At 30.0% G+C, this 24,994-nt stretch overlaps 3 protein-coding genes across 4 annotated transcripts in view; 1 reads left to right on the top strand and 2 right to left on the bottom strand.

Moving 5' to 3' along the window:
* Positions 1-2,904, bottom strand: part of LOC108783498 (nucleolar protein 56-like) — a 22,236-nt gene extending 19,332 nt beyond the window's left edge. The window contains exons 1-3 of the mRNA XM_018552068.1: positions 2,813-2,904; positions 1,516-2,096; positions 698-1,430 (exon numbers count right to left, since the gene is read on the bottom strand). Coding sequence (XP_018407570.1) covers positions 698-1,430; positions 1,516-2,096; positions 2,813-2,815 — 1,317 coding nt within the window. The 5' untranslated portion in view covers positions 2,816-2,904. The remainder of the gene's footprint in view (positions 1-697; positions 1,431-1,515; positions 2,097-2,812) is intronic.
* An 883-nt stretch (positions 2,905-3,787) lies between these two features.
* Positions 3,788-5,402, top strand: LOC108783535 (short coiled-coil protein B). The gene is made up of 4 exons (XM_018552123.1): positions 3,788-4,034; positions 4,546-4,665; positions 4,942-5,028; positions 5,127-5,402. The coding sequence occupies exons 1-4, from the start codon at positions 3,962-3,964 to the stop codon at positions 5,267-5,269; spliced, it is 423 nt and encodes a 140-aa protein (XP_018407625.1). The 5' UTR covers positions 3,788-3,961; the 3' UTR covers positions 5,270-5,402.
* Positions 5,403-6,210: 808 nt separating this feature from the next.
* Positions 6,211-13,372, bottom strand: LOC108783531 (fibroblast growth factor 1). 2 transcript variants are annotated; one of them, XM_018552116.1, is made up of 5 exons: positions 13,340-13,372; positions 11,757-11,993; positions 7,517-7,710; positions 7,241-7,344; positions 6,211-6,872 (listed from the first exon to the last, which is right to left on the bottom strand). In XM_018552116.1, exons 2-5 carry the CDS (start codon positions 11,972-11,974, stop codon positions 6,684-6,686), a joined length of 705 nt encoding a protein of 234 aa, XP_018407618.1. In that variant the 5' UTR covers positions 11,975-11,993; positions 13,340-13,372; the 3' UTR covers positions 6,211-6,683. The 2 variants fall into 2 exon arrangements, with proteins under 2 accessions (XP_018407618.1, XP_018407617.1); XM_018552115.1 differs by lacking the exon at positions 13,340-13,372 and adding an exon at positions 13,012-13,134.
* Between the last annotated feature and the right edge of the window lie 11,622 nt (positions 13,373-24,994).

Raw genomic sequence — 24,994 nt, 5'->3', positions numbered from 1 at the left:
ATCCGACGCATGCGCACAACGTTCAAAGTATGCTGAGAAAGAGAGAGAAGTATATTCCCGCACCGTGGTTCTGGGACATGGACTTCTCTCTCATCTAGCCATATAGTAGTATTACATATATGCTGTGTATACTGTGGTATAGTAAGGGTGATTTTACATGCAGCGCGGAACGCGGTACGCGGTAGGCGGTAAAGTAACCAGGAACCGCTGCGGCAAACCGCGGTACGCGGTGAAGTAACTATAAGGTAATTAACCTGAAAAGTTAACGCAAATTTCTTCCAAGTGGCCAATAAAGGTAATTATTAGATTGCATTGTGTGTAATCGTTCCTCTTATTTATTTGATTCTCTCATAACTGCGAATAAGCGACAACACGTTTCAAGACCGAAAATCCTTCGGCCCGCAATAATTAAGAAGAGGGGACATTTAAAAATCAGATTATTAGATTTGCGTTGCAAGACCGAGAATTGTTCGGCGCGCAATTTGGGGGGACTACATATATTAATAGAACGTTATTTCTTACCTTGGATAAATATTGCGAAGAATATTACTACGTCGACCCGTCATCAGAGGTCTATCGATATTCGCAAATTCTCGCAAGTGCTGCAGCACTTTGGTGCTTTTTCATGCGCAGTACGCTGCAACAGCAATTCGTTACTATTGGTTAAGAATTTTATGTAAGCTAGATGACGCTCTGCCAACACATGTGCCGTTTCCTCCAGTGCTTCTTTCATCACGTCCAGATTTTTCTTCGGTTCCTTGCCAGTTGTGAAGAAGTCTAGTCTGTCTTCTACCTGTTGCCGTAATTTTTCACCAAATATCTTCGTTGGTATTTCCGCGAAACAATCGATTCTAGAAGCAATAGAACATTTATTTGCCAGGTATCTTGCAATTCTACCCTTATTTCTAGTGCCGGCACGACCGATAAATGTAGAGTGGAACAATAATCCATATTTTGGAGTATTCGACTTTCCACGGCTTTTCAATGCTCTGAACAAAGCTTTTTCGGCTCCCAATATTTGAACGGTAGACGCTGGTGCTTTTGCTAAATTAGTAAGCGATCCAGCATGTGCTATTAATCTGGCGCCGACTTGATCTCCGATTAAAGTAGCTAAATTCGGTGCTACTCCTGCCATTTTTCGCGTTAAATAATCAGCCATCTTTTTCCTATATTCGACCAATGCAACAACACGTCCAGCAAAAATCTCAACGTTCATTAAATCAACTGGACTTATGTCCATTCCCATGGACGACTTGGCCGCGTTAATAATAGCTTCTGTTCTTGAACTGTCCATAACAACTTCTTCTAACATTTTTATCTTTTCATCCGTTAGTTGCTTTCTGTCTTTTATTATTTGTGCAACTCTCGCGTATGTATAATTCTCTGGAACTATTTTTGCAAGTTCTGGATAGTGATAACTGTACCATTCTCTAAAATCAAAATGAAAAAGTTATATTCAAGTACCTTCTAATCTTATTTTATTTTCGATATATTTAAGGAGTGTACTATACATACCGCATACGCATGCTAAATGTGTTGATATCCTTGTCCAGTTGATCAAGTAAGGCTATACTTTGGATGATCATGTTGTCTACTCGGTTTACATTGAACTTAACTTTTGCTCTCGAGTAACTGTGCCCAAGACCTAGTTGTGAACGTATAGAGTTCTCAGAAGTAAAACTCGGAAGTAAACCTTTCACTAAATTATGAAAGTGGAATCTTATTCCCCTCGTGATTTCAGGAACAATATTGACATGGTCGCACTTGATACCCAAAGTTTCAGTGATATTAGCTCCAAGTTTAGGATCTGCTACACCAAGAACAATATCCGATTTGGTAAATTCACCAAAGCTAGAATCTATGAAAAGCCTCAGGTCATCTGTCATAATTCCTTCGGAAACACTGTTGATATTTAGCAAAGCAGACGTTGCTGTCTTGAAAGGTGAAAATCCAACAAGCCTTACAACACCATGAAAACGTGATAGATCTGTTATCGATTCTTCCACTTGCGGTAACAGCATCCCAATCTCTTCAAATTCTTTAACGCGAAATATGGCATATCCGGCTGCATGTTCAAATAGAATGAAATAAAGCTTCTGTAAAATAAGTAAGTTTTGTAAGTAAAAATATTGCAATTGTCTTTTAATATAAATTCTAAGCATTTTTAATTTGCTAAATCACTATGTTCTACAAGCTAGGATTATTCCATTATTGTATTATTTCATTTTAACTCTAGCTATAAGTACTTATTTTTTTGTACTTAATTTACACACTCAAGTCCCTGAGACCCATTCATGTTTGTTATCATATTTCCATAAAAATGGACATATTTCAATTTTTTTTTTAATCGTTGGAGAATTGATTAAGGAACAAGTCCATAGCGTCAATAGAATTAAGAAGCATCGAGATATTTTGGTACAAAGAAAAAGAAAAGTTCAGAAATGTGAAATAATCTCGATTTAGCAAGTTGCACTGGGATTTCTGGGACCTCAGTGTGTATAGCTAGTAAAAAAATATATACGCCACGTGTAGCCTGATTGGAGGTTAAAATCAAAATTCGTAAATAAATATGCATTTATCTATAAAACAATTATAATCAAAACACAAATAGAGTTAACATTATACGCTTCAAAAAAGATTTATTTTAGATTTTAGGTCTAAAAATCACATTATTTGCGCATAAAGCTAAATTGCGTCATTTATGTATCAACACGTTGCCAATCTCGACGCTGGATGTCAAGTACAGAAAATTAAAAATAGTTCAAAATAAGTTGTTATTACAACGAAATTAAAAAATATCATTTATACTTACCATCTTTCAACAATTCTGTATTTCTTCTCTGTAAGAGATAAACCAATACGTTTTATCTTTTGGATACACTGATAGCGTTTTCTCTTGGCTTCACCACTCACCAGTGCACACTCAGACAGTAAAGGTACCTTTTCATGGCGGCGATTAGTCACAACTTTTGTAGCGATGAGAGTCACGTGACTTCATCAGTCGCTTAAAAGTCATCGCTGTCAGTCGCTTCTGTAGTTCGATTTATTTATGTTTTAGCGACAATAGGCGATGATCGCTACAATTTGAATTTTGTCAAAATTCCCGTTCTGAACAAACAGGAGTCTTCTAAAATCTTCTTTTTTTGTATGTTTTTCTATCTACAGACATAAGCCCAGATATACTGCGCTAAACTAAACAATCGTTTCTTCCTAATCTCTCCTTGATTTTTTATTATTATGAAACCTTTTCTTTGCCACTCATGGTATTCCTGTATATATTGAATAGTATGATTGTATGTATACCACTCGCTATACTTGGCCAAGTAAGGCCTAAGGCTGGAGTCACATTGAGCGGTAATTACAGCGGAACGGAACAACGAGACCAATCACAATCGCAGAAAGTAAAGCAGCGGAATGATTGTAGAGTTCTGATTGGTTTCACTATTCCGTTCCGCTGTAATTACCGCTCAATGTGACTCCAGCCTAAAGAAAAAGTTATTTTTTAACATTTTTAATAAATAGCGTCGAAAAGTAGCCTTTTCTTTATACCATATCCATTTTTTATGTTCTCTGTGCTACTTACGATTTTATCGACAAGATCAGAAAATCAACGTATAGCTACTTAATTCTCAAACCGAAAATGGATGTACTGGCGGTAGTGTGCGGGCGATTTCGACGGTAACAAGAAAAAGGCCGATATGGCCTCTTTCAGGTCTTTTTCTGTGCTTTAAATTAAAAATCTATATCTATACAATCTATAATACACGTGACGTAAACTGTAGCATTTTCAGCGTTGGCAGTAAATTTAGTACACAACTGTTCACAGCCTGATAAGTGAACGAGGATTGAAGAATAATATTAGACAATTTCAAAGTTGTTCAGAATACGAACGATTTGGTGTGATTCGGATTAGCAGCTACATAATCTAATTGTATTACGTCCTAGTTACCGTAATCGAGGGATGTCAGTAACAATGACAGCCAAGCTTCAAGACGACATGAATAGTATACCTCTAGCGGATGACGATCCACAAGGTGAGAGTTTAGAATCATCTGATTTCGCGATTCTTCTCGACATCTGTCTCTTTCTATGTTTTATTGATGAATGGAATTATAACCTAGCTCATTTCGAACAGTTTACATTAATTTCATGTCTTTATTCCAAATGTTATTTAACTTTATTTATAACTAAATTTGCTAATTTAATCTGCCTGCTTCTTATTTTTGTTTATTCGCATCAATTATTTTTATGGATATGATATTGTGTGAGAATTAGACTAGCTGCATCCAACTGTGAATTGGTAATATGACGTCTACTCCATTTCTCGGAATTTGATGTAGAAATACAGATTAAAATACAGAAAGAGCTATTGGACCTTTTAATTATTTATCTCGTAAATTATTTTGTTTAGAACTCCTTAAATATTTGTACATTTTCTATATATAACAATTTGCTTGTACTTTGACAATAATAATGAGCCTTATTTTTATCCTTGATTAGAGAGTAATATTTTATTAATATTTTACTTTCTGCATATATTTATAGTAATAATACCAGAAGAAGAAATCTTGGATAATGCATCACATATATCTGATCCGTTAGGCAGAGGACGCAGTATGGAATCTATACCATCGACATTTACTAACGGCAGCTGTAGTCCTAACAGTAAGTGATATTATTGATTTGTTCTCTCCTTATAGTATATGTAGTTTTTATATTGTTTGCCTTTTTTCAACAAAATATACAAATAAATATTAGTTTATTTTGTATTTATAAATTGAACAAAATAACATTACATAAGTGATATTTTCAGTTCTATTACCAGCTTATTATATACAGTCAAAGAAAAATATAAAAACTTTAGTAAAATGTTTGCTTTTATAAAATATTGTAATACTGTTAAATTAAAATCGTTTATAAAATCATTTATATTTATTATAGGTTTAGATCCTGATATTAGTCCAGACGAGCAAGAAGAGAAAGCTAGATTGATTGCACAAGTTCTTGAATTACAAAATACTTTGGATGGTAAGTATATGTATATTTCAGTAAAGATTGAAATTGCAAGAGAATATACTTATTGGTAATATATTTTTGTAATGTGCACATGCATATATTCTATCTAGATCTGTCACAGAGAGTGGACAGCGTAAAGGAAGAGAATCTCAAGTTGAGAAGTGAGAATCAAGTTCTAAGCCAGTACATTGAAAATTTAATGTCAGCATCGAGTGTGTTTCAGTCAACAAGTCCTAATACCAAAAAGAAGTAAACCATACCATATTAATTAAATAATTACACAGTTTATAAAAATAACTCACAGTGATCTTAAAGTAACTGTGATTTATTTGAATATTAGAAAGTATATGCTTGTATATATTTAATTCTGATTTACATTTATCAAAAGAAACCATAAAATCTTTACAAATCTCAATATTTGATCTTAATTTGCCTTTATTGGCTTGTATACACTTCTATACAAAAAATTCTAATTACTTTTTTTAATATTTAATACTATAATGCATTCTGTGACTGTGTGACTTGAAACACGCTTATAATTAAGATTGTGTGCACCAAAGAGATCGATGTTTTATACTTCTACAATTTTTATAAACCTAAGTGTTTCACAAATTTTCTTAAATAGATGTTTGTTAAGTTAAAGGTTTATTTTTCACTTAATTTTCTTTAAATTAAGATTAAATTATTTTCTATGAAATTAACGCACACAACAGTACTAATAATATATATATTTGTTATCCTGGATGTAATAACGTGATATTTAGTTTAAGCAGTGTGTGTATTTAAAGTAAATTATATATACATATAAGAAGAAAAAAATATTTCTAAATAATTTAATATTTATTTATTTTTTAATTTCTTGTATACATTTTTAATATACACTGTTAAATTCAATTAATAAATTTTTTTGTATACAATTACAATTATAATTACAAATTCATCTCTTTCGTACATTTGCTTTTTACATTCGTATATATGTATTTTTTAAAGATACACATTTTACATTCGCAAAGTTGGGTATTAAAACATTCAAAGCCATACATATATTTCATTGAGGTATATTTGCTTCTTTAATAGAAAATTCTTGCTTGGAACATTTTGACGCATTTATATATACGCGTTATATATAAGAGATAACATATAAGAATATAACATTATATACAATTTTTTGGAATATGCTATAATTGTTGCCGTATTAACGAAAAGCTAATGCATATGATATAAGCAAAATAATAAGATAATTTCTGTTATTTACGAAACGATTCAAGTACATACACGTACGCAATCGTCTTACTTAACAGTTTGATGTATCGATTGACATGTAATAACAAATATGTATCTACTACGAATAAGGAATTGCAACTTGCAACAGTTTAGTTTAAAGATACAAAAGGAGTGTACAATCCCAAATTTGAGTATCCTATTGTTGAGTATAACACGGTGTTATAATAAACATTATATTCTATTGGAACATTACTGTTCGATAATTATCGCCTTGTCTAAATGATTCTCTTATTCCTTATCATACAACATCATAGCTCATAAAACACTCATGATCGTCCTGAATTTCTTTCTGAGAAAGTTTACGTAACGAATGAATTGTCGGAAATAAGAGGCATGCCCTATAAAGCGTATCTGTATCTTAAAAGTTTCGGTCGATTAATCGATTAATCCTCTTGGATAGCCGAAAATTGTATAGCTTTTTGTCCCCAAAATGTTTTCGGCCCAGGCTTTGCTCGTCCATTTTTCTTTATTCCTATCCACCATCCATATTGCGCGTATTTTCGCGATCTGAACGCATCGTAGGAACCAATGCTCCATTGTTCCCATTCGGTGTTGTCATTAGTCATATTTATCTAAAATCAAAATTAGACAAATTGGACTTGCAATCGATCTCAACCATCTTTTTAAAATTATTATTGATGAACATCTTGTGGAAAAGAATTAACTAATATGATTAAACAAGATTCACTTTTAAGTTTAAATGAAATCAATAATAATTTTACGACTATTGTATATGTGTATGTGTATACATATACATATATGCATGTATCTATCGATTGTTAATAGAATGCTATATACATAAAATTTACAGATAATAAATTAGCATCATAGCACACCGAGTTATATTCTATGGTTCGTTTATTATATCAACTACTCTCGTAATATAATGATTTACACAGAGGGTTTACTCATTTCTTTATAGTATCGTCCAACATTTTACCTCTCCGTACAACCGCCCTTTCTTGTTGAATGCCAAGTACAGCCTCGTTTCGACGCTTTGTATTCTAATAACACCAAAAGATACCGGTGTTGCGTAAAGCAGATCTGCAAGAGTATATAAGCTTTTGTGTGTGTAATAAAAATCTTAACAGTGATCGTTTGTGTAAATTGTCATTGTTGTAATACATATGTAATGTAACATATACATATGTATATTGCAAACGGTTTTATTTTACTTGACTTAGTATTGCATTTAACAAGTGTGACGGAAATATACCATATGGCTCTTTGTTTCCGGATAATCCTTCCACCCGCCCCGAAGGCGTAATTCCTAGATGATATCCGGTGCGACAGTACAACTTAATTATTCGACAATTATAGATAGGATTTTTCGCTGGTTGTCGTGGATCCCATATTATGTAAGGTGGGTACTTGCGTGATTTGCAGTTACGTTCAATGTTGCGTGGCGTTCTACAATTGCAATCAAATAGTCCACGGATTATCGACGTATAGTTACATATTACGTAACTTAAACAGAAATAGGGACAAACTTGTGAAATTTTAACGAAAAGTTCGAATTTTTGTCAAAACATATATAAGTCTCACACACACACACACACAAATGATATTATAACGAATTAGTTTCATTAAAATTATATGTATAGGACAATATAACATTTAATATATTTTGAAAAATATTCTTTTACACAAAAATTAAATGTTTTAATAAAAATATTAACAATTATATATCTCTCACTGATTAACTAAAAGTAAATTGTTTAAATGCTAATTTAATTTTGACAAAACTTTATTTGTATTTCAAATAGATGCTATAAATTAACAAATTGATTAAAAATAAGAGAAAAGAGCCAATAATTTTTTAAAAAAGATATATAAATGTAATTAACTCAAAATAACAATACATTAAACAGAGTAAAATTCGCAAGTAAGAATTCGCACATACGTTTCGACACCGATCGGGTCATTTTCAATGTTAAATTTAAAATTAAGTGTGTATAATAAAATTAACGAATCAACAATAATAAAATCACAGTTTTTTTGAACATGGCCGGAGACGCTACCGCGTCTCCTGATTACATATGTATAATTATAATAAAATTAACTAGTCACAAATATAAAATTAAATGTGTATAATTGAATAATTAAAGAGTCGTGAATATAAAATTAAATGTGTATAATTGAATATGGATCTTCCTTTGTGATAAGTTATATAAATCTTAACAGAAATGTAATAAAAAATGTATAATCCAGTATAAAAATCCAGTAGATCCATTATTGTAATTAAATAAATAAATAAATAAAATAAAATAAAATAATCTAATTTACAATTATAAAAATCGACTGTACTGCTTGAAATAAAAATAAGAAATATTTTACATTTCTGTTAAGATTTATATAACTTATCACAAAGGAAGATCCATATTCAATTATACACATTTAATTTTATATTCACGACTCTTTAATTATTCAATTATACACATTTAATTTTATATTTGTGACTAGTTAATTTTATTATAATTATACATATGTAATTTTATTATTGTTGATTCGTTAATTTTATTATACACACTTAATTTTAAATTTAACATTGAAAATGACCCGATCGGTGTCGAAACGTATGTGCGAATTCTTACTTGCGAATTTTACTCTGCTTAATGTATTGTTATTTTGAGTTAATTACATTTATATATCTTTTTTAAAAAATTATTGGCTCTTTTCTCTTATTTTTAATCAATTTGTTTTATACTTGTTGAGCCTTCTATTAATTTATTCTATAAATTAACATTTTATTCTTTTAATATATTATGCATTTTTGACATAGCTTGACATATTTTCTTTCTCTGACATGTATTATACCTACTACCACATTTCTTAAGCCATTAAACGTTAAAGTTTTCTTTGCCACTATAAAGGTTGTTTGTGCTTTTATACACGCTGTAAAATATATAGGCCAATTTTTCCAGGTCAGCAAGCTCCGTGAATGAAGCACACCACGCGATATCGTAGGCGTTCTCCCGTAGTTTGTTAATTTTAAACCGATTCTCGGGGGAGAGGAAACGAAATGTCAATAGGCTTTGTTCGAGATTATAGTTACGCGAACAGCTCAGTCTCCATCATCAGAAGGCATACGTTAACACAATTATTAATTTTACATGGTTTCAATGATGTAGTCATACGATATTGATAATAACTTTATATGTAAACAAAATTAATTTCAATTTGAAAATATTGAAAGGTGTTTATGCATTTTGATTAAAATTTTTCTTGAATAGTTTTTTTTGCTTAAAAACGAATAAGTTTCTTTTCCTCTCTTTTTTTTCTTTAAAAAAATTTCTTTATAAAAAAAAAGGTGTTATTTATAAAGAGCACATGCTAATTTGACGTATTATTTTTCTTAATACATGTATATACGTATTTTATCTTTTAGAAAAACTTATATTTATATTTTTTAGATAAATATTACAAGAAAATGATACTTTTTATTCAGCATATCTTAAACCAATCATGAATATAATTGATATATAAAAATGTAAAATGATGTATATTTACGTATATAATAATTACATTTATTGTTTGCTGGAATGCAGCCTGTGACTACGTACAATGTTTTATTTAAATTAATTTTAATGAACTATCTAAACTACAAAAATTAACAATAGTGACAAAATGGATAGTGTAGATTAATATCACTGAAAAAAATTGTTGGTTTGATTAATTGGAATTCTGATTGAAAATGGAATAACAAATTAATAGAAAATGAAATAAGGACTCGTTATATAAAAATAAACAATATGAAGTCAAGGGCGATATAAGAGTCAAAAAAGATTTTTTTTCAACAATAAAACATTTAATTAGTAACTATACTTTCGATAATTAATTTAATAAACATTACTTAACGCTAATTCGCCTTTAAACAAATAACTATGATAATTAATAATAAATATAAATAAGTTACAAGTTTCGGCCCTCCTCAGACATATTAAAAAACGGTGGACAAAATTAATCGTTGAAAGATCGTTCGTGCAGTTTCCATTAATCTTGTGAGTCTTCATAGAAAAACGACATTAGTTACACACGATTGAAAAGTCGTATGTATAACAATATCTCTGAAACGGTGGTAAAAAACTTTCTTTAAAAATGTTAAACAAAATTTGGAGGGCTCAATCCGAGAGCCGAGAAACTAGTAAACTTATTTATATTTATTATTAATTATCATAGTTATTTGTTTAAAGGCGAATTAGCGTTAAGTAATGTTTATTAAATTAATTATCGAAAGTAGTTACTAATTATATGTTTTATTGTTGAACAAAAATCTTTTTTGACTCTTATATCGTCCTTGACTTCATATTGAAAATGGAATTTTACGAATTATAATTTTCTCTTTAAATTCTAAAACTCTAATTGTGATATCGAAATTTTGATTACTATGAATTATTATTGATGAATCAGAATTTTCTGATTCGTCCATTTTTATCCAAACATTTTTCTCAATGTATTATTTTCATAATAACTCCACCTTACTGAAATACCCAGTCAGCACAGAATATTTATAATGTATGATTGTTTAAATTAAATTGTTCGCGCGTTAATTTACTTGCCTCGTTGTCCTTTTTATATTTATACACTATTTTATACATATTGAGCCTTATATAATTACTTTTATTTTATAATAAATATCTATAATTTGTGCAATCTAAGACCACAAAAATAGTTATTAAATATTGAAAATGAATCTTACAAATATTTTGTAAACATTTTATAAATATTGTGTGCTGATTCATGGATATATCCAATTTAATCAAAATTTACTCTGTATGTAAAGTAACACTTTTCTTTCAACACACGGAAGGAGAGCGTGATAAAAATAATTCTTTCCTGTTCTCACAAATTCAGACGAAATTTTATTTCTAATATCGCAAATGTGATATAGCCTCTTCAAACTCGAAAATATCGATCATATTTTCGCGTATCGCGACTGTGCATTGCGCAATTTGCATATGAAATTGTAGTCGCGACGTTTCACGACATCAAGCTCGCGTTTAATACCGTTAATAACGTAAACTACATGTGCACCTCCTGACCCTGTGGTGATATAGAGCAGAAAGTTAATCGAGTCAAGTGATCAATGAGTATACGACATACGTTATAACGTGTGCTGGAGGACGATTAGGTAGACAGACGCATTCGTTGTATATTCTACAGAGTGACAGGCAGGCGTTTTATATTCCCTTTGTTCCAGAAATTAAATATACTAAAATACTAAATCATTCATTTACGCAAATTACGCATTTCACCGTCACTAGAACGTTCATATATATGAAATAGAAACAATAGCCAATTTATTCCTTTTTTCACAAATTGGCCGAAATATCCTATTTTACTTTGAAAGATTATTTAATCGTACTTTTAAATACAAACTGGACCATTATAATCACGTATTTCACTTGATATATATTCTCAATTACGATTTAATTAAATATCCAAGATGATTATACCCGTTTCCATCGAACGTAACGGTTGAGGTCGGGGCTCTTCTGGTTTCCCTCTTCTTTCGGCCATCGCGAGCGATATCTTTTCCATTCTTCGTCACATCCTCCTCCTGGAGGGACAATTCCGTGTCGCAGCTGTCATCGCTGCAACTGTCATCGATATCGCTGCACTCCTCGTCGCACGTTGGCGCTTCTAGATTCTCGTGAATCCAGCGCAAACTCATTTTCCCGACTTCCCTTTTGCTGCATAAATTCATAAATTTACCCATTTTCATATCGTAACATTAAATATGTAGCCAGCTAATTTACTAATTTATTTCATTAACTGCGTTTGTTGCACTAATTGTCATAAAGAACAACGTGGCAACATTTGTAACTGAATGCAATTATGTGTGTACAGCTATATGTGGATCTCGCGAAAATTTAATTTATGAGCTATTAAGCTATAATTTTCGCCTATATTGCAAAGAACAACTTATTAATGTTATAAAATTATCTACGTCTTTATTTTGAATTTTAAAAGTGGCGATCTATGGCAATAACAATTATATTTGAAAAAGTAGTTCCTTTTTATTATTTGATATACGATATTAATAATATATTATTTTATATTTAAAAACTATTATACGTCAATTTATATCAAGTTGCACTTGATATTTTAATTCTAATTTTATTTACAGTTTTACTGTATGTATGTTATTTTTTTATTTTGCTGTTTAATTTTTCCGATTATACGAATATTTTTATATTAAATAAAATTCCACGGTAAAATTTGTAGAAAATTTGTATTTTACTTTATCTCTTTAATTTTATCTTTTTTTCATCTTAAGGTTTTACAAAAGAATTTATAAACACTGCAATTATTAACACTGGAATTATTTTTAAGATGACTTCTGTCCTAAAATATCTATTGAGTTTATCGAGAAAGATGGTAAGATAGAGTAGATGAAATCTATTCACAAATGTTGAAAACACCCACACGTGTGAAACACTTTTCATTTGAGGCAGAAATATGCACTATATTGTTCGAGATTTAACGATAGTAGTCTCGCAGTCTACTACCAGCAGCCGTGACTGTCGAGTATGTAGATATAATTGCGCATCGAGATGCATTTACACACCAATGATATTAAATTAAATCAATAAAAACAGAGGCATGTCGCGCGAGTCAAACGTAATTAAATTTAGAAGGCGATTATCCAGGCCGACTTAAGTTCTTCTTTGATATTGACAATAGCATGTTCATTAATTAAATACTTACAGCTGCCGTTACATAGCATTTATATTTATATGAAGCACTGACAATCTTTGAATGTGAATACATTATATTACATTACATTTTCACACGCGAATATACATATTGTACACCACGCCAAGTTTTTCGCAAAATAAGAAACGAAGAAAGAATGGAAATTAAGAGATTGAAGAATAATCGATGGCTATACTAAACTTGGTTCGTATAATAAAAGAAATTAAAAATAGATTTTTCTTTAATAACATGACACTTTAGAACTCGATGAGGAATAAAGCTCATTTCCACATCAGACAGGAGGATCCATCAAGCTTGATCGTGCAAGGCGCCCACCTACCTGGGTGCTCCACGTTTATCACGCAACTGAGCCCGATTCTCCCGCGGCACGTCGAATAATAGCAGACATGACGCCGGCCTACTGTAACAGTTACCGGCGTCGGCGGTCTGTGGATTCCTGGTGAAGCGAATTAAAAACGGAGCACGCGCCTCCGAGCCTTTCCACATGCATGTTTTTTTTTAGATCTTCTTTAGAGAGTTGCTGTTAGATGTTCTTGAAGAAGTCCGCTGTTTTGATAATATATATTACTTCTCGAGAAACCTTTGACCTTTTAAATAGCACTGAACTTTCGTATACTGGCGCAATTTAGCATTAAATGGAATTATTGATAAATCAGTCTGTATTTTCTGATAATTTGTGTTATTTTTGCTGTTTAGAAACACTTCTTTGAATAATCAACAAACTAATCTATAAAATAAAAATAGACAGTATATAATACTAATTTATTTAAAATATTTTAAATGTCGCATAGTTTTTTTATATACGCATTTACTTCTCTTTCATGTACATATTTTATATATATTATATATATATATATATATGTGTGTGTGTGTATGTGTATATACATATATATTGTATACACAAGATATTCTCTCTCTCTCTCTTTCTCTCTTGAGACCACCTAGCTAGGTGGTCAAATAAGGACATCATGCATTCTTTATTTATCAAACAAGATGAGGCTATAAATGCTGATAAATACTGTTAGGAAATCGACATTATGCATGTACCAAAGTGTGCGCTCAACAGCCGGTACTGGTCAATAGATACGGTGCGTTGTTGCTTCACGAAAATGCAGGACCATATACATTGCGAAAAAAAAAAACGTAAAAATACTAGCCGAGCTGAAGTTCAAAGTCTTCCTCATCTTTCCTATTTTTCAGACACTTCACTTATGAATTACCATCTATTTAAGTATATGCATTGATTTGTAGTTGATAAAGTTTTTTAAAAAGAAAAACATGTTAAAGATGCATTCCACGAAAAATCATCGATTCTTGTTCTTCAGATTTAAAAAAAAATGGCATTAATACACTTGTATCACGTTGGCAAAAGAATACAGATGAAGATTATATTGACTGTCTTCATTAAGGCCTCCCTACACGGTCAATAATACTGAGTCAGTATTACTGATCAGTATTAGTGACAGTATACATTAGTTTTTATAATCTTATACGATCAGATATTATTGATAATATTTCACTTCAGTTTGACGTGATTTGACGTATATTATTATCTATGGCGACATGGATCTTAAGGAAAAAGCATGTATTTAAGTCCAAATCATCGTCAGTATTCTACGTCAATCCATTAATATTAATCACACACAATCAATAATATTGTCAGTATTCGTTGATACTGACAGTATTACTGACCGTGTACAGAGGCCTTTACATTGTTATCGATATAGATACTAACACTTTTAAGACGAAATTGTCAGATAATTTTCTACGACTTTTATTGAAGTATGGAATTGTGTTTTTGTTTACTAACAGAGGTAAGCCCGTTTAACATTTTTATTAATAACATTGTTCACTAATAACATTGTTATTAGTGAAGCAAAAGTTTTAAGTTTGTCAAATGAAGGTCTTAAAGTTTAAAAAAAAAACATCAAAATTAATCAAGTATATAAATGGCTATACAGAGTCATACGCTGTTAACGGAGCGCGGATAATACAAAAAATCTTACATTTAGATACAAAAATTCGGAGTCGAACGTTTCGGTCCTTTAGTCTGGACCATCATCAGTGACAATATAAAATAATCTTAGAGATGATGATGTTGTTGAAACGCAGTAACATTCTGCACCAACAGAAGTAAAGCCAACTTGGTGGAGTGAAGGTGTTAACTAAATTTTGAAATTGGAAAAAATGTCTGTGAAGTTTTTATGTAAAATTATAATTCGAGATAACAAAAGTTTATCTTGTTAATAAAAATATTAAACGGGCTTACCTCTGTTAGTAGACACAAAAACACAATTCCATACTTCAATAAAAGTCGTAGAAAATTATCTGACAATTTCGTCTTAAAAGTGTCAGTATCTATCGACACATAACAATGTAATGAAGACAGTCAATATAATGCGACATACAATAAATAGTCTTTAGGTCAAATTATTGTTTATCAATTTGTCTAATATTATATATCCGTGTATGACTGATCGAGACCTTCGGTGTCTGTTTTTAAATTAAGACCATTTCTTTGTGTTTTAATACAAATCATTTCTGAGATTAAACGCTTATAATAAAAATTTTTTAAAGTTTTTTTTAAACTTTAAAGAGTCCATAATTCAATTTAAATTTACTTCATTTTATTTATTTATCTAAAGTTTAAATTCAAAAACAGTCATTTGCACCTAATAATTAGGTGGTGTTTATTTTCTCATATCATTCAGCGTACTTTGTTACCACATATATTTGATTTTGCCATTGAAGATTTTTTTTATTAGATAAAATTATGCGCAAATTAAAAAGTTCAATTACGTTTTCTACAGATTAATTAATTGTAGGAAAAACATTTATAGACAATTGATATCGTAAATGATAAAGTATATTTTATAATTTCTATTTTTTGGTAAATTTTATTATGCGGTATTATTATTTAATCAATAACACAATTGCATAGTATTAGTTAATATTGAATGAGAGAGAGAGAGAAAACATATACATATGGTAGAAAAGGTGTACTTTTGCATCAATTTTTCTGTAGCACTCAACGTACAGATTGAATACATATTAGATAAACGAGATGAAAATTATATTTGCCAAAGATAGATATTTACAGGCGCTATAAAAAAGATCTTATATTAATATATATATATAATAACCTGTAGGATATATAAAAAATACATACATAAATTAATAAACATTTATAAAAATATTAATATCAGGATAAATTAATAATATTAAATTAATAATATTAAACAATAATATTAAACATATAAATATGCTAGCTGGAACTATCCTCTCTTATTTCTTCCTTGTAGTCTATGTTCCTAAGGATTTGTCGTAAAAGATCAACTTCATTGAAGCGTTGACTCAAGCGGCATCCACAAAGAGAGCAACTCCATGACAGTGTCTACTATTACCATACTGTCGATGGATAGCTCTCTTCATAGCGAGCGCTTCATCCTTAAATTTTGAATTTTTTTTCCATGGTTCTCCTCTCGTCTAACATTTCCTTGATAAAATAAAAATATTTATTATATTATATACGTATAATAAAATAATATTATAATTATAAAAATTATTCATGTCGGTGCATTGTAATTCTTAGTCTTAAAAGATCTCGTTCGCAAATATTGAAAAATAGTAACTAAAACTATATCGGTAAATATTTTAATAACAACTTCTAATGACACGAAGTCGGTATTTCGATAACAATAACTTATTGTGAAATCGAAAATTCATTTAAATTTTATTTCACATAAAATCTATTTAAAATTAACAATTATTCGTTATCTATTGGCAACTTATTTAAGGCTTCACTATAATATTTATCTGCTTATAAATAAAAAACTATGAAAATATATATAATATGTTATGTGTACATTATATTCTCTTTATTTTTTCACGAAAATTCTCTTTACTTTGTATACTGAAAGTCATTTTCTCAAAGAAAAAAGTTTGCTAGTCGCCGTAATAAATTTTGCGCGATAATTGTTATCGCGCGAAAGTCATTACACGTAATGTACAGCGATAGCATTATAACACGAAAACCCTGGATAAATTGATCAGTAAGATTTCAACTTGTTGGCGTACAGAAAAATAGATAAATATATATTCATAAACATATATTTATTTATTATTTACTATTTCCTCCATAACATTAAATATTGAAGTTGAGAAGTATATAATTAAGAGTAACTCATTAAATTATCATTCACAAAACAGTCAGCACATATTTAACGGTAAAATATTATATTTTACTATTTTAAACGCAATTTTAAATATATTACATCGATATTTTCCATTTTTAGTAAAACTCTTCAAAGTTGCTTTGGGAAAGTAAAAGCTTCGAGACTTACTGTAGAAATATTTAAATTAGCTTCCAGCTTTCAATTTTCAATCCTCAACTCTCAATTTTTAGTCCTGTAACTTTCAATTTTTTAAACTTATTTTTCAATTTTCATCGTATATATATATTCTTTTTTTAATTATCTTTTTATAAAAACCGATACTTACTCACACATGCACATATCGAGTACTCGATAATTATTTTATTATTATTCTCGCGAGTTTAATTTAACCTTCGTATCTTAATTTTATTAATATCTAAATATATATTCATAAAATATACGGTGCTGTGTGTGTGTGTGTGAGATGCATTTGCTACCTGATATACAACTGTAGCTTCCCTACCGTTCATTTACAAAACTCATTATTTCTGCTGCATTTGTAACACACCGGCCAATATTAGCGTTTTGCAAGCAATAGCTCGCCGCAACTCAAGGAAGAACTCAGGAGCAAGGAGGCAGTCCCTGACTTAGCGGCATGGCTTGTTATCGGGAAGGTGCGAGGAACCTCTTCCTCTTTAGCGTGCCGCCATCTGATTGCACTGCAAACATAACTGCTCCACTACTAGCTCGTGCCATGACTCATTAGCACTTCCTTTTGGCCACTCAACAATACTGTAAAGCAGGAAAAAAACTGCAGTTCGGTGCCCCCTAAAATTAATTGTTAAATTAGACATAGCTTTTTTCATGTACAAGTTCATCTTTTATCGAGCTACGGGAATGATGATTTAATTTAAGATACGTATAGGTGAATTTGTAGTAATTTTTTTAATAGTTTATAATTTATATATATTTATTCAATAGTTTCTGATTTTCTTAATTTTTCGTCGTAACAGCTTTATATATTGAATTAGTTATGAATATTTAAATTTAACGTTGAAAAAGTTAATAGACATTATAACATCCCAGTGAACACAGAGTTACATATAACATATCTGTTAGTTGTAATTTCCCTCAACAATATAACTGTAATATAATACACGTGTTATTATATATATTACGGCTACATTGTGAGTGGGAAATTACAACTACCAAGTATGTTTTACATGTAACTTATGAGATGTTATGAGAAAGATAATCTATCTTTTCGTACATTCTCTGTCTCTTTATATAAAATTGATATGCCTATGAAAATTCATTGTGCTTTTAATTTAGTTTGGTCAATGAAATTGCAAAATAATGGTTGGTTGCAAATATCATATATTCAAAATGCTTGTAAGATTCCAGAGTCGCACCAACTTAGCATCACCCGTAATTAACGTGCTTCAACTAATCCATGTACAAACCTGTATGACATAAACGAACGTCACAGCGATGGAGAGAGATCGTTCTGCGTTTTATTTACTCAGATGACATTTTCAACGCGGTTATAAGCAACTGCTTAAACAGTCGTTGATTTCGTGATTGCAGCGCGAAAGATGTTGAAATTTGAACTGGAAATAGCTTTGACGATTAGTCTTCGTTTAGAGGCTCTCTAATAATAAAATGGAATAATTTTATTAACTACAGTGTTTTATTATATTTCAGACAGCACAGAACATGATAAATATTTATTAATATTCATTTTTTGAAATGTTATATAAATATTTTATACATATTTTTTTTATATAAAACTTTATTTCAAATATTATTAAAATATACTAATAAATAAATATTTTCAATAAGATATCTTTCACTTGAATTTTAATGTCTTATTAAGTATTTTCATAGCATTTACTACTATATTTATCAATAAATATTTCATAATATTTGTAATAAATATTCATAATCTGTACAATCTAAGAGCACAAAAATATTTACAAATATTTTGTAAATATTTTCTAAATATTATGTTTTTTGTGTCTGAGATATACGTATGGAAAGTGAAATTTTTTAATTTTATACCCTTACATTGGATATATAAAGATTTTTTTTTAATTTAACATCACACTCTGTGCATAAACCTTATATTTAGGCTATTAAAATCAGTTAATAAACTATTACAGTAGAAAAGTCAGTCCGCATTTTCTATCGCTTGATATCGCGCGATGAAACGTACGAGGTATCGTCTTTGAGAGTCGCGATTGCACCTTATCAGCTGGCGATGCGATAAGGCGATAACGAAGCGAGTCATTCCGGTATTACCAAAAATCCTCAGCAACCTCGGCGATAATTCTCGAGTAGTAAATTTTAATAAATTTCACGCACACAAACGTAATTCCTCGCTCAGCGGGACACACGAAACTTCGCGGAGTTTCCAACAGCCTGTATATTAATTACAATCGCGTTAATTTACAAGTGGCTGATGAACGTCCTCTCCGGTAGTTTACACGTTTGCATTACGTAATCGATTTTAGTCTAATCGCAGTCGACATATTCTTTTCCTTCTGCTTAGTCGCGGTAGGCAACGTCCTCCCATGCATTTGCAGAGGACTATGTCGTAACGTTTCTTTTGAGAAAATAACAAAGTCTCGTAATATATGCTATTGCTGGATGTTAATTAGCTGTTGAAAAAAATAGACGCAGTCGAATCAACATCTCTGCTAATTAAAAAGTGAGCGATCTATGCTACATCTTACTATCGATCTAGACGCGGTATTATCGAAACGGTTTCAAAATACGATACAATCACCGCCAAAAGTTTCGATTGATGATGCAACGCTCTATGCAATTAATCGAGTTTATGCGAACATTTACGGCGAAATCTTATCTTCACTGACAAATTATTTTTTAAGAGATTCGCAAATACTGCCATAAAATTTCTCGCCTATGAGATAAAAGTAGTAAAGCGAAGCAGAGCAAAATAATTTGATAATGCGAATTACGTCGTGCTTATTCTCTACTTAAAAACTGCAATTAATTATAACTGTAATTATAATCTCTACTTATGAAAACTACAATTTATAGAAAGAGAATATAAAAATGTGTAAATAATAAATCCATTATTCAATCAATTAATTAATTGTATATTATATATAAAATATGATGATATGTATATTATAAATACAAATAGATATTTTGCTATATAGGTACGTGTGGTGTAACTGCTAATAGCTTTAACGCTATTAAAAAAAAAAGAAACATTATTATATAAAACATCATATATTACATCTTAGAGATTATTAATGTATTTATTTCTCTACTACAGCAACGGATCATTTTGAATGCGAGGCGAAAGTTTTGAACAATTGCATAATTTATACAAATGATAAAGTTCTGAATTATAGATAAAAAAAACTTTGAACTTTCCTCTATCAATCATTGCAAGGCAAAAGTTCACTTACATTCTATACTTTAAACAGGACGTTTTACAACTTACTGTTATAGATATATCTAATGTTCATATATAGTTGTAGTTAAAGATTAACTAAATTTTGATCGTTAAAAAGTACTTTTTTTTCATAATTTTATAACACATGTTTCACATTTTATACTTGAAATTTGTCTAGAAAAATGTTCAATAGTGATTGTTAAAGTAATAATTCTAAAGAATTTTTAATAAAATGTTATTTCCGATCTTGTTGTGCTTGTTTTAAAACTTTTTAATCTTTCTTTAGAGTATTTTTGAGTGCAGTGGGCTCGAAGTCAATCCAGATCGCTTATTAATACGATAGTACCATCTCGTCTAATAAGAAATCAAAGTAGAGCATGTGACGTTATTATAATCCAACCTGGGTTGAGTTTAAATCCATTGCACTAAAAAACGCTACTAGATAAATAAAAATAATACAAATCGATTTGTCTTTTCTATTAAAACTTTTTCTCAAAGAAAATCCATTTTTATTATTTACAATTGTGTAATTAGTGCTATTGTTTTTATTTCTTTTTTTTTTAATTATTTCGAATTTGTTGTTATGTTTCTGCGTTATATAATTATCTTCTTTTAACAAAAAAAAATCAAATTAAAAAATTAATACGTACATATAGACTTAGAATGCAGTTTATTTGATGTTACAAATGCTTTGAAGTACCATAATCGCAATTAAGTATTTATTATTATGCTATGAATATGCACACATATATTTATATATAATTATTTATTTGTATACTCAATGATGTATGTGTTTATGTTTTATTTCCACTGTGTCACACTTTTAATTTAATGACGTTAATGTAACAACATTCCTGATGAACGCAACGTGTACATAGAACCATAACATAAAAATCCATATTTTGTAAAATAAGAAATTGCAATATAACTTTTAAACATTCTGTACTTCTCATTTCGATCAAAATTTATATGACAGCGAAACATAAATATGATCATAAAGTACAATTTTATAAAAACATTATATATTTATGCGAAATGCAGTATAATCGTGATTGTAGCCACAAGTTTACATTTGCTCTGATCGATCAAAATCTAGTAGAATTGACATCTTGATGGCAGACCACGCGTCGTATTTATTTATTAATTGCTAAGTTTATACAATGCATTCATTATCGATCATTTTGATATCATCTTCGTTGAATAATAATTTATCATAAAGCTCTGTAATGATTCGTTGCATCAACTGCAAAGGGGTAAATTTTTTTCTTTTTAAAAACAATTCTAGCACTAAAACAACAATTTTACTATTTTCTTTTTTATTAGCGTATCGGTTAATTTTTTTATATAATGTCGATGTATGTACAATACAATATCGCAATATATCTATCTTGCCTTCACTAATTTGTATTTTATTGTGTTTTTAATTTCTATTGTGCGATTGTATTATTACAGTATATACATATATGTATAACATTGTGTGTGTGTATGTGTGTGTGTGTGTGTGTATATATATATATATATGCAAAATCTAAAAGATAATGTATAATTGATGAATAAGTGTGTCATAGAAATTGTAAATCAAGTCCTCTTCTTGGTTAAATTGTACGCTAAAGTGAATAAATTCTATTCTATTCTATATATACATACATATGTTGTATTAATCGATGTACAAATATGTGTATATATATATATATATATTCAAGTTTAAAATAAGCAGTAAATACAACGTTAAATAAGTACTAATAAATTTGACTCTTGATTTTCATTGATAATCAAACTAATTATTATCGATGAGAATTGATTTAATTATTCGCTATTAACGCTATTGCTATGTTGTCATCAATCATATCTAACAATAACAGAAAGAGAAAGAGATATATCTATCTCGTGTATATGTATGTGTGTGTAATACTTTGAAAAAATTTAAAGAAAAACAATTAATATATTATCTTTGTTGTTCAACTTTTGTTACATAAAATTACTAACAATAAGAGTAATTTGTAATAACAATTTATAACAGGCTTAAAAGTTCTATCTATTGTTAATTTACAAAAGAAAAAAGCCGTGTTAAGTGTAATTCCTTCGATTTTTCATCTAACATGTCTTGTAAATAAAACGTGACAATTTCACTTTTCACTTTAACGCCATCGAATATATTATAAATCAGTATATTTTATAAATTGGTATAGTCACTTAATTATAGTTAGTTCCAGTCTCGGTCAAAAAAAATATTTCGATAACGTTAGGATTTGCACGTAGATCCCGAAATTAACATTTCCATAGGCTGATGAGCGACGGCCTCGCAACTGTACGTTACATAACGAAAGTAGAGCGTATACGTTTCGTATTGCTCCGCGAGCGCGCGATTGTTCCTTCAAATTTGCACATGAAAAGACGAACGACTGAGTGAGAAAATTTATTTTCATAAAGAACAAGTATATGCTGGTCGTAAACTCGAGATATATTTCATGGAAAAGTCAAAAACGCAACGGATCTTATCGTATACTAATCGATAAATCTATCTTGATCCCACAGTCAATTCTCATACTTGCCAAAAATGATATAAATTAAAATTTTAAAAATACATAAAAATTAATACCTGAAAAATTAAAATGTCTCGATTTTTATAATTGTTCATCCACCCTCTTCGATAATTGATTTCCGAATCGTCGTCTGGTACCTCTTCCATACACGAAATCAAACTTGACGATGGATTACTGAAGCCGATCCATCTGGCTTACCTGCGGAAATTCAATCGAGCCGCGCGGAATCTATCTGTGCGTTGCGGTAGATTCTGGCGAACCTCCGAATCTGATGACGATGCGGGCGCCGATCGCGACCGGCGATAAGGCGAAAAATTCGCGGCAAACGACTTGACGGAATGAACAGACGAAGGAGGTTCAAGAACGAGTGACGTGGACGTCCCACGGCGTCGACTCATATACTCTACCCGCGCAATCTGACGTCACGGGCGCGTTTCTTATCAGCCAGGAGGTCCAACACCTGTAGAGCCCACACCTGTTAGCGGTGAGCTTAAGCGCCGTCGGAAACACGCCCAACTTGTCCGACGACGACGACAATGATGACGGAAGTTTTTTCGTGAAGTGCTACCCACAGATCGCTAAAATGTGCATCCGGTATTCGATACTGCATTAATAGTAACGTCGGATCTTTATCATTATCTATAGATGTTTAAATATCTAATTTGTTAACATTTAAATAATATCAATTCTCTAACATCTTAAATTTTACCTTAATTTTTATAATTCTCTAATACCTTAAATATCCTAAATTTTAGAATTTTTACAATTTTTTTTACCTCGAATTTTACAATTTTTAATTAAACAAGGAAAAAGTAAATGTCTATGACTTCAGATCATTTAAATTTTTTAAGAAATTATCTAAAGTGCCTTATATCGAAGTACTGTAAGTTATATATAAAAAATAAATTTATTAAAAAAATAACTTGTTGAAAAAAAATTTCAATTAACTTAACATAATCACTGAATATAATAAAACTATAACTAATAGAATAAAAAATCCATAAACCTATATTGATCAGTGAATAGATAGAAAATAAAATTTATGAAGGAAAAATAAAATTAATTATACTAAGTTTATAAGTTACCACCCTAGCACATATATTAGTTTATAATGCATTATTGTTTTTTCATGAATATTAGTGTGATCCGAATACTCGGAAAATGGTGAAATATTATATCTAAAAAATAAATGATAGATATATGGTTACTTATTATACTTATTTTACTTATTATAGTGTAGTAAGATGAGAAGATGCATGGAAAATTGTAATTGACCTTCAAAATATGTGTATTTTTATAAAAACTATTAAAGAGTATTGTGAAGTGGTTAAAAAATTATACTTTCGCACCATAAAAATTATTAATGTTCCGAGATAACGGAGTTTAATCACTACCATCTAGGTATAAAACATAGATAACAAACAATCGTATTATATCAATTTTATTAATCTAAACACTTTGGATTACCTTAAACAGTCAATGACCCATGGTATTCTCCATGACTCACGGTGCCCCGGTCTCCCTTATATATATACATACATGCATATATACATATATATATATATATATAGTACATACACACGTATACGTGTACATCCATATATATATCATGTTAATTTTTTATTAAAAATACTTTTATAAAAATTTAAATGCAATGCGTCAAAACTTGGTTTTATAAATATCACATAACAATTATTCAATATTTTTAATTATGTGAAACATTTTTTTGTTAAAAAAATTCATTTTTTTCAATAAGCGTTTTGCATTTATGCGTGTTTTATTCTTTTAGTTCTTAGAGAAAATTAAATTCCTATACTCTCTCTCTCTCTCTCTCTCTCTCTCTCTCTCTC

The sequence above is a fragment of the Cyphomyrmex costatus genome, unplaced genomic scaffold (genome assembly GCF_001594065.2).
Source record: "Cyphomyrmex costatus isolate MS0001 unplaced genomic scaffold, Ccosl1.0 scaffold154, whole genome shotgun sequence".
NCBI classification, from domain to species: domain Eukaryota; kingdom Metazoa; phylum Arthropoda; class Insecta; order Hymenoptera; family Formicidae; genus Cyphomyrmex; species Cyphomyrmex costatus.
This window is presented reverse-complemented; position numbering and strand designations above follow the sequence as displayed.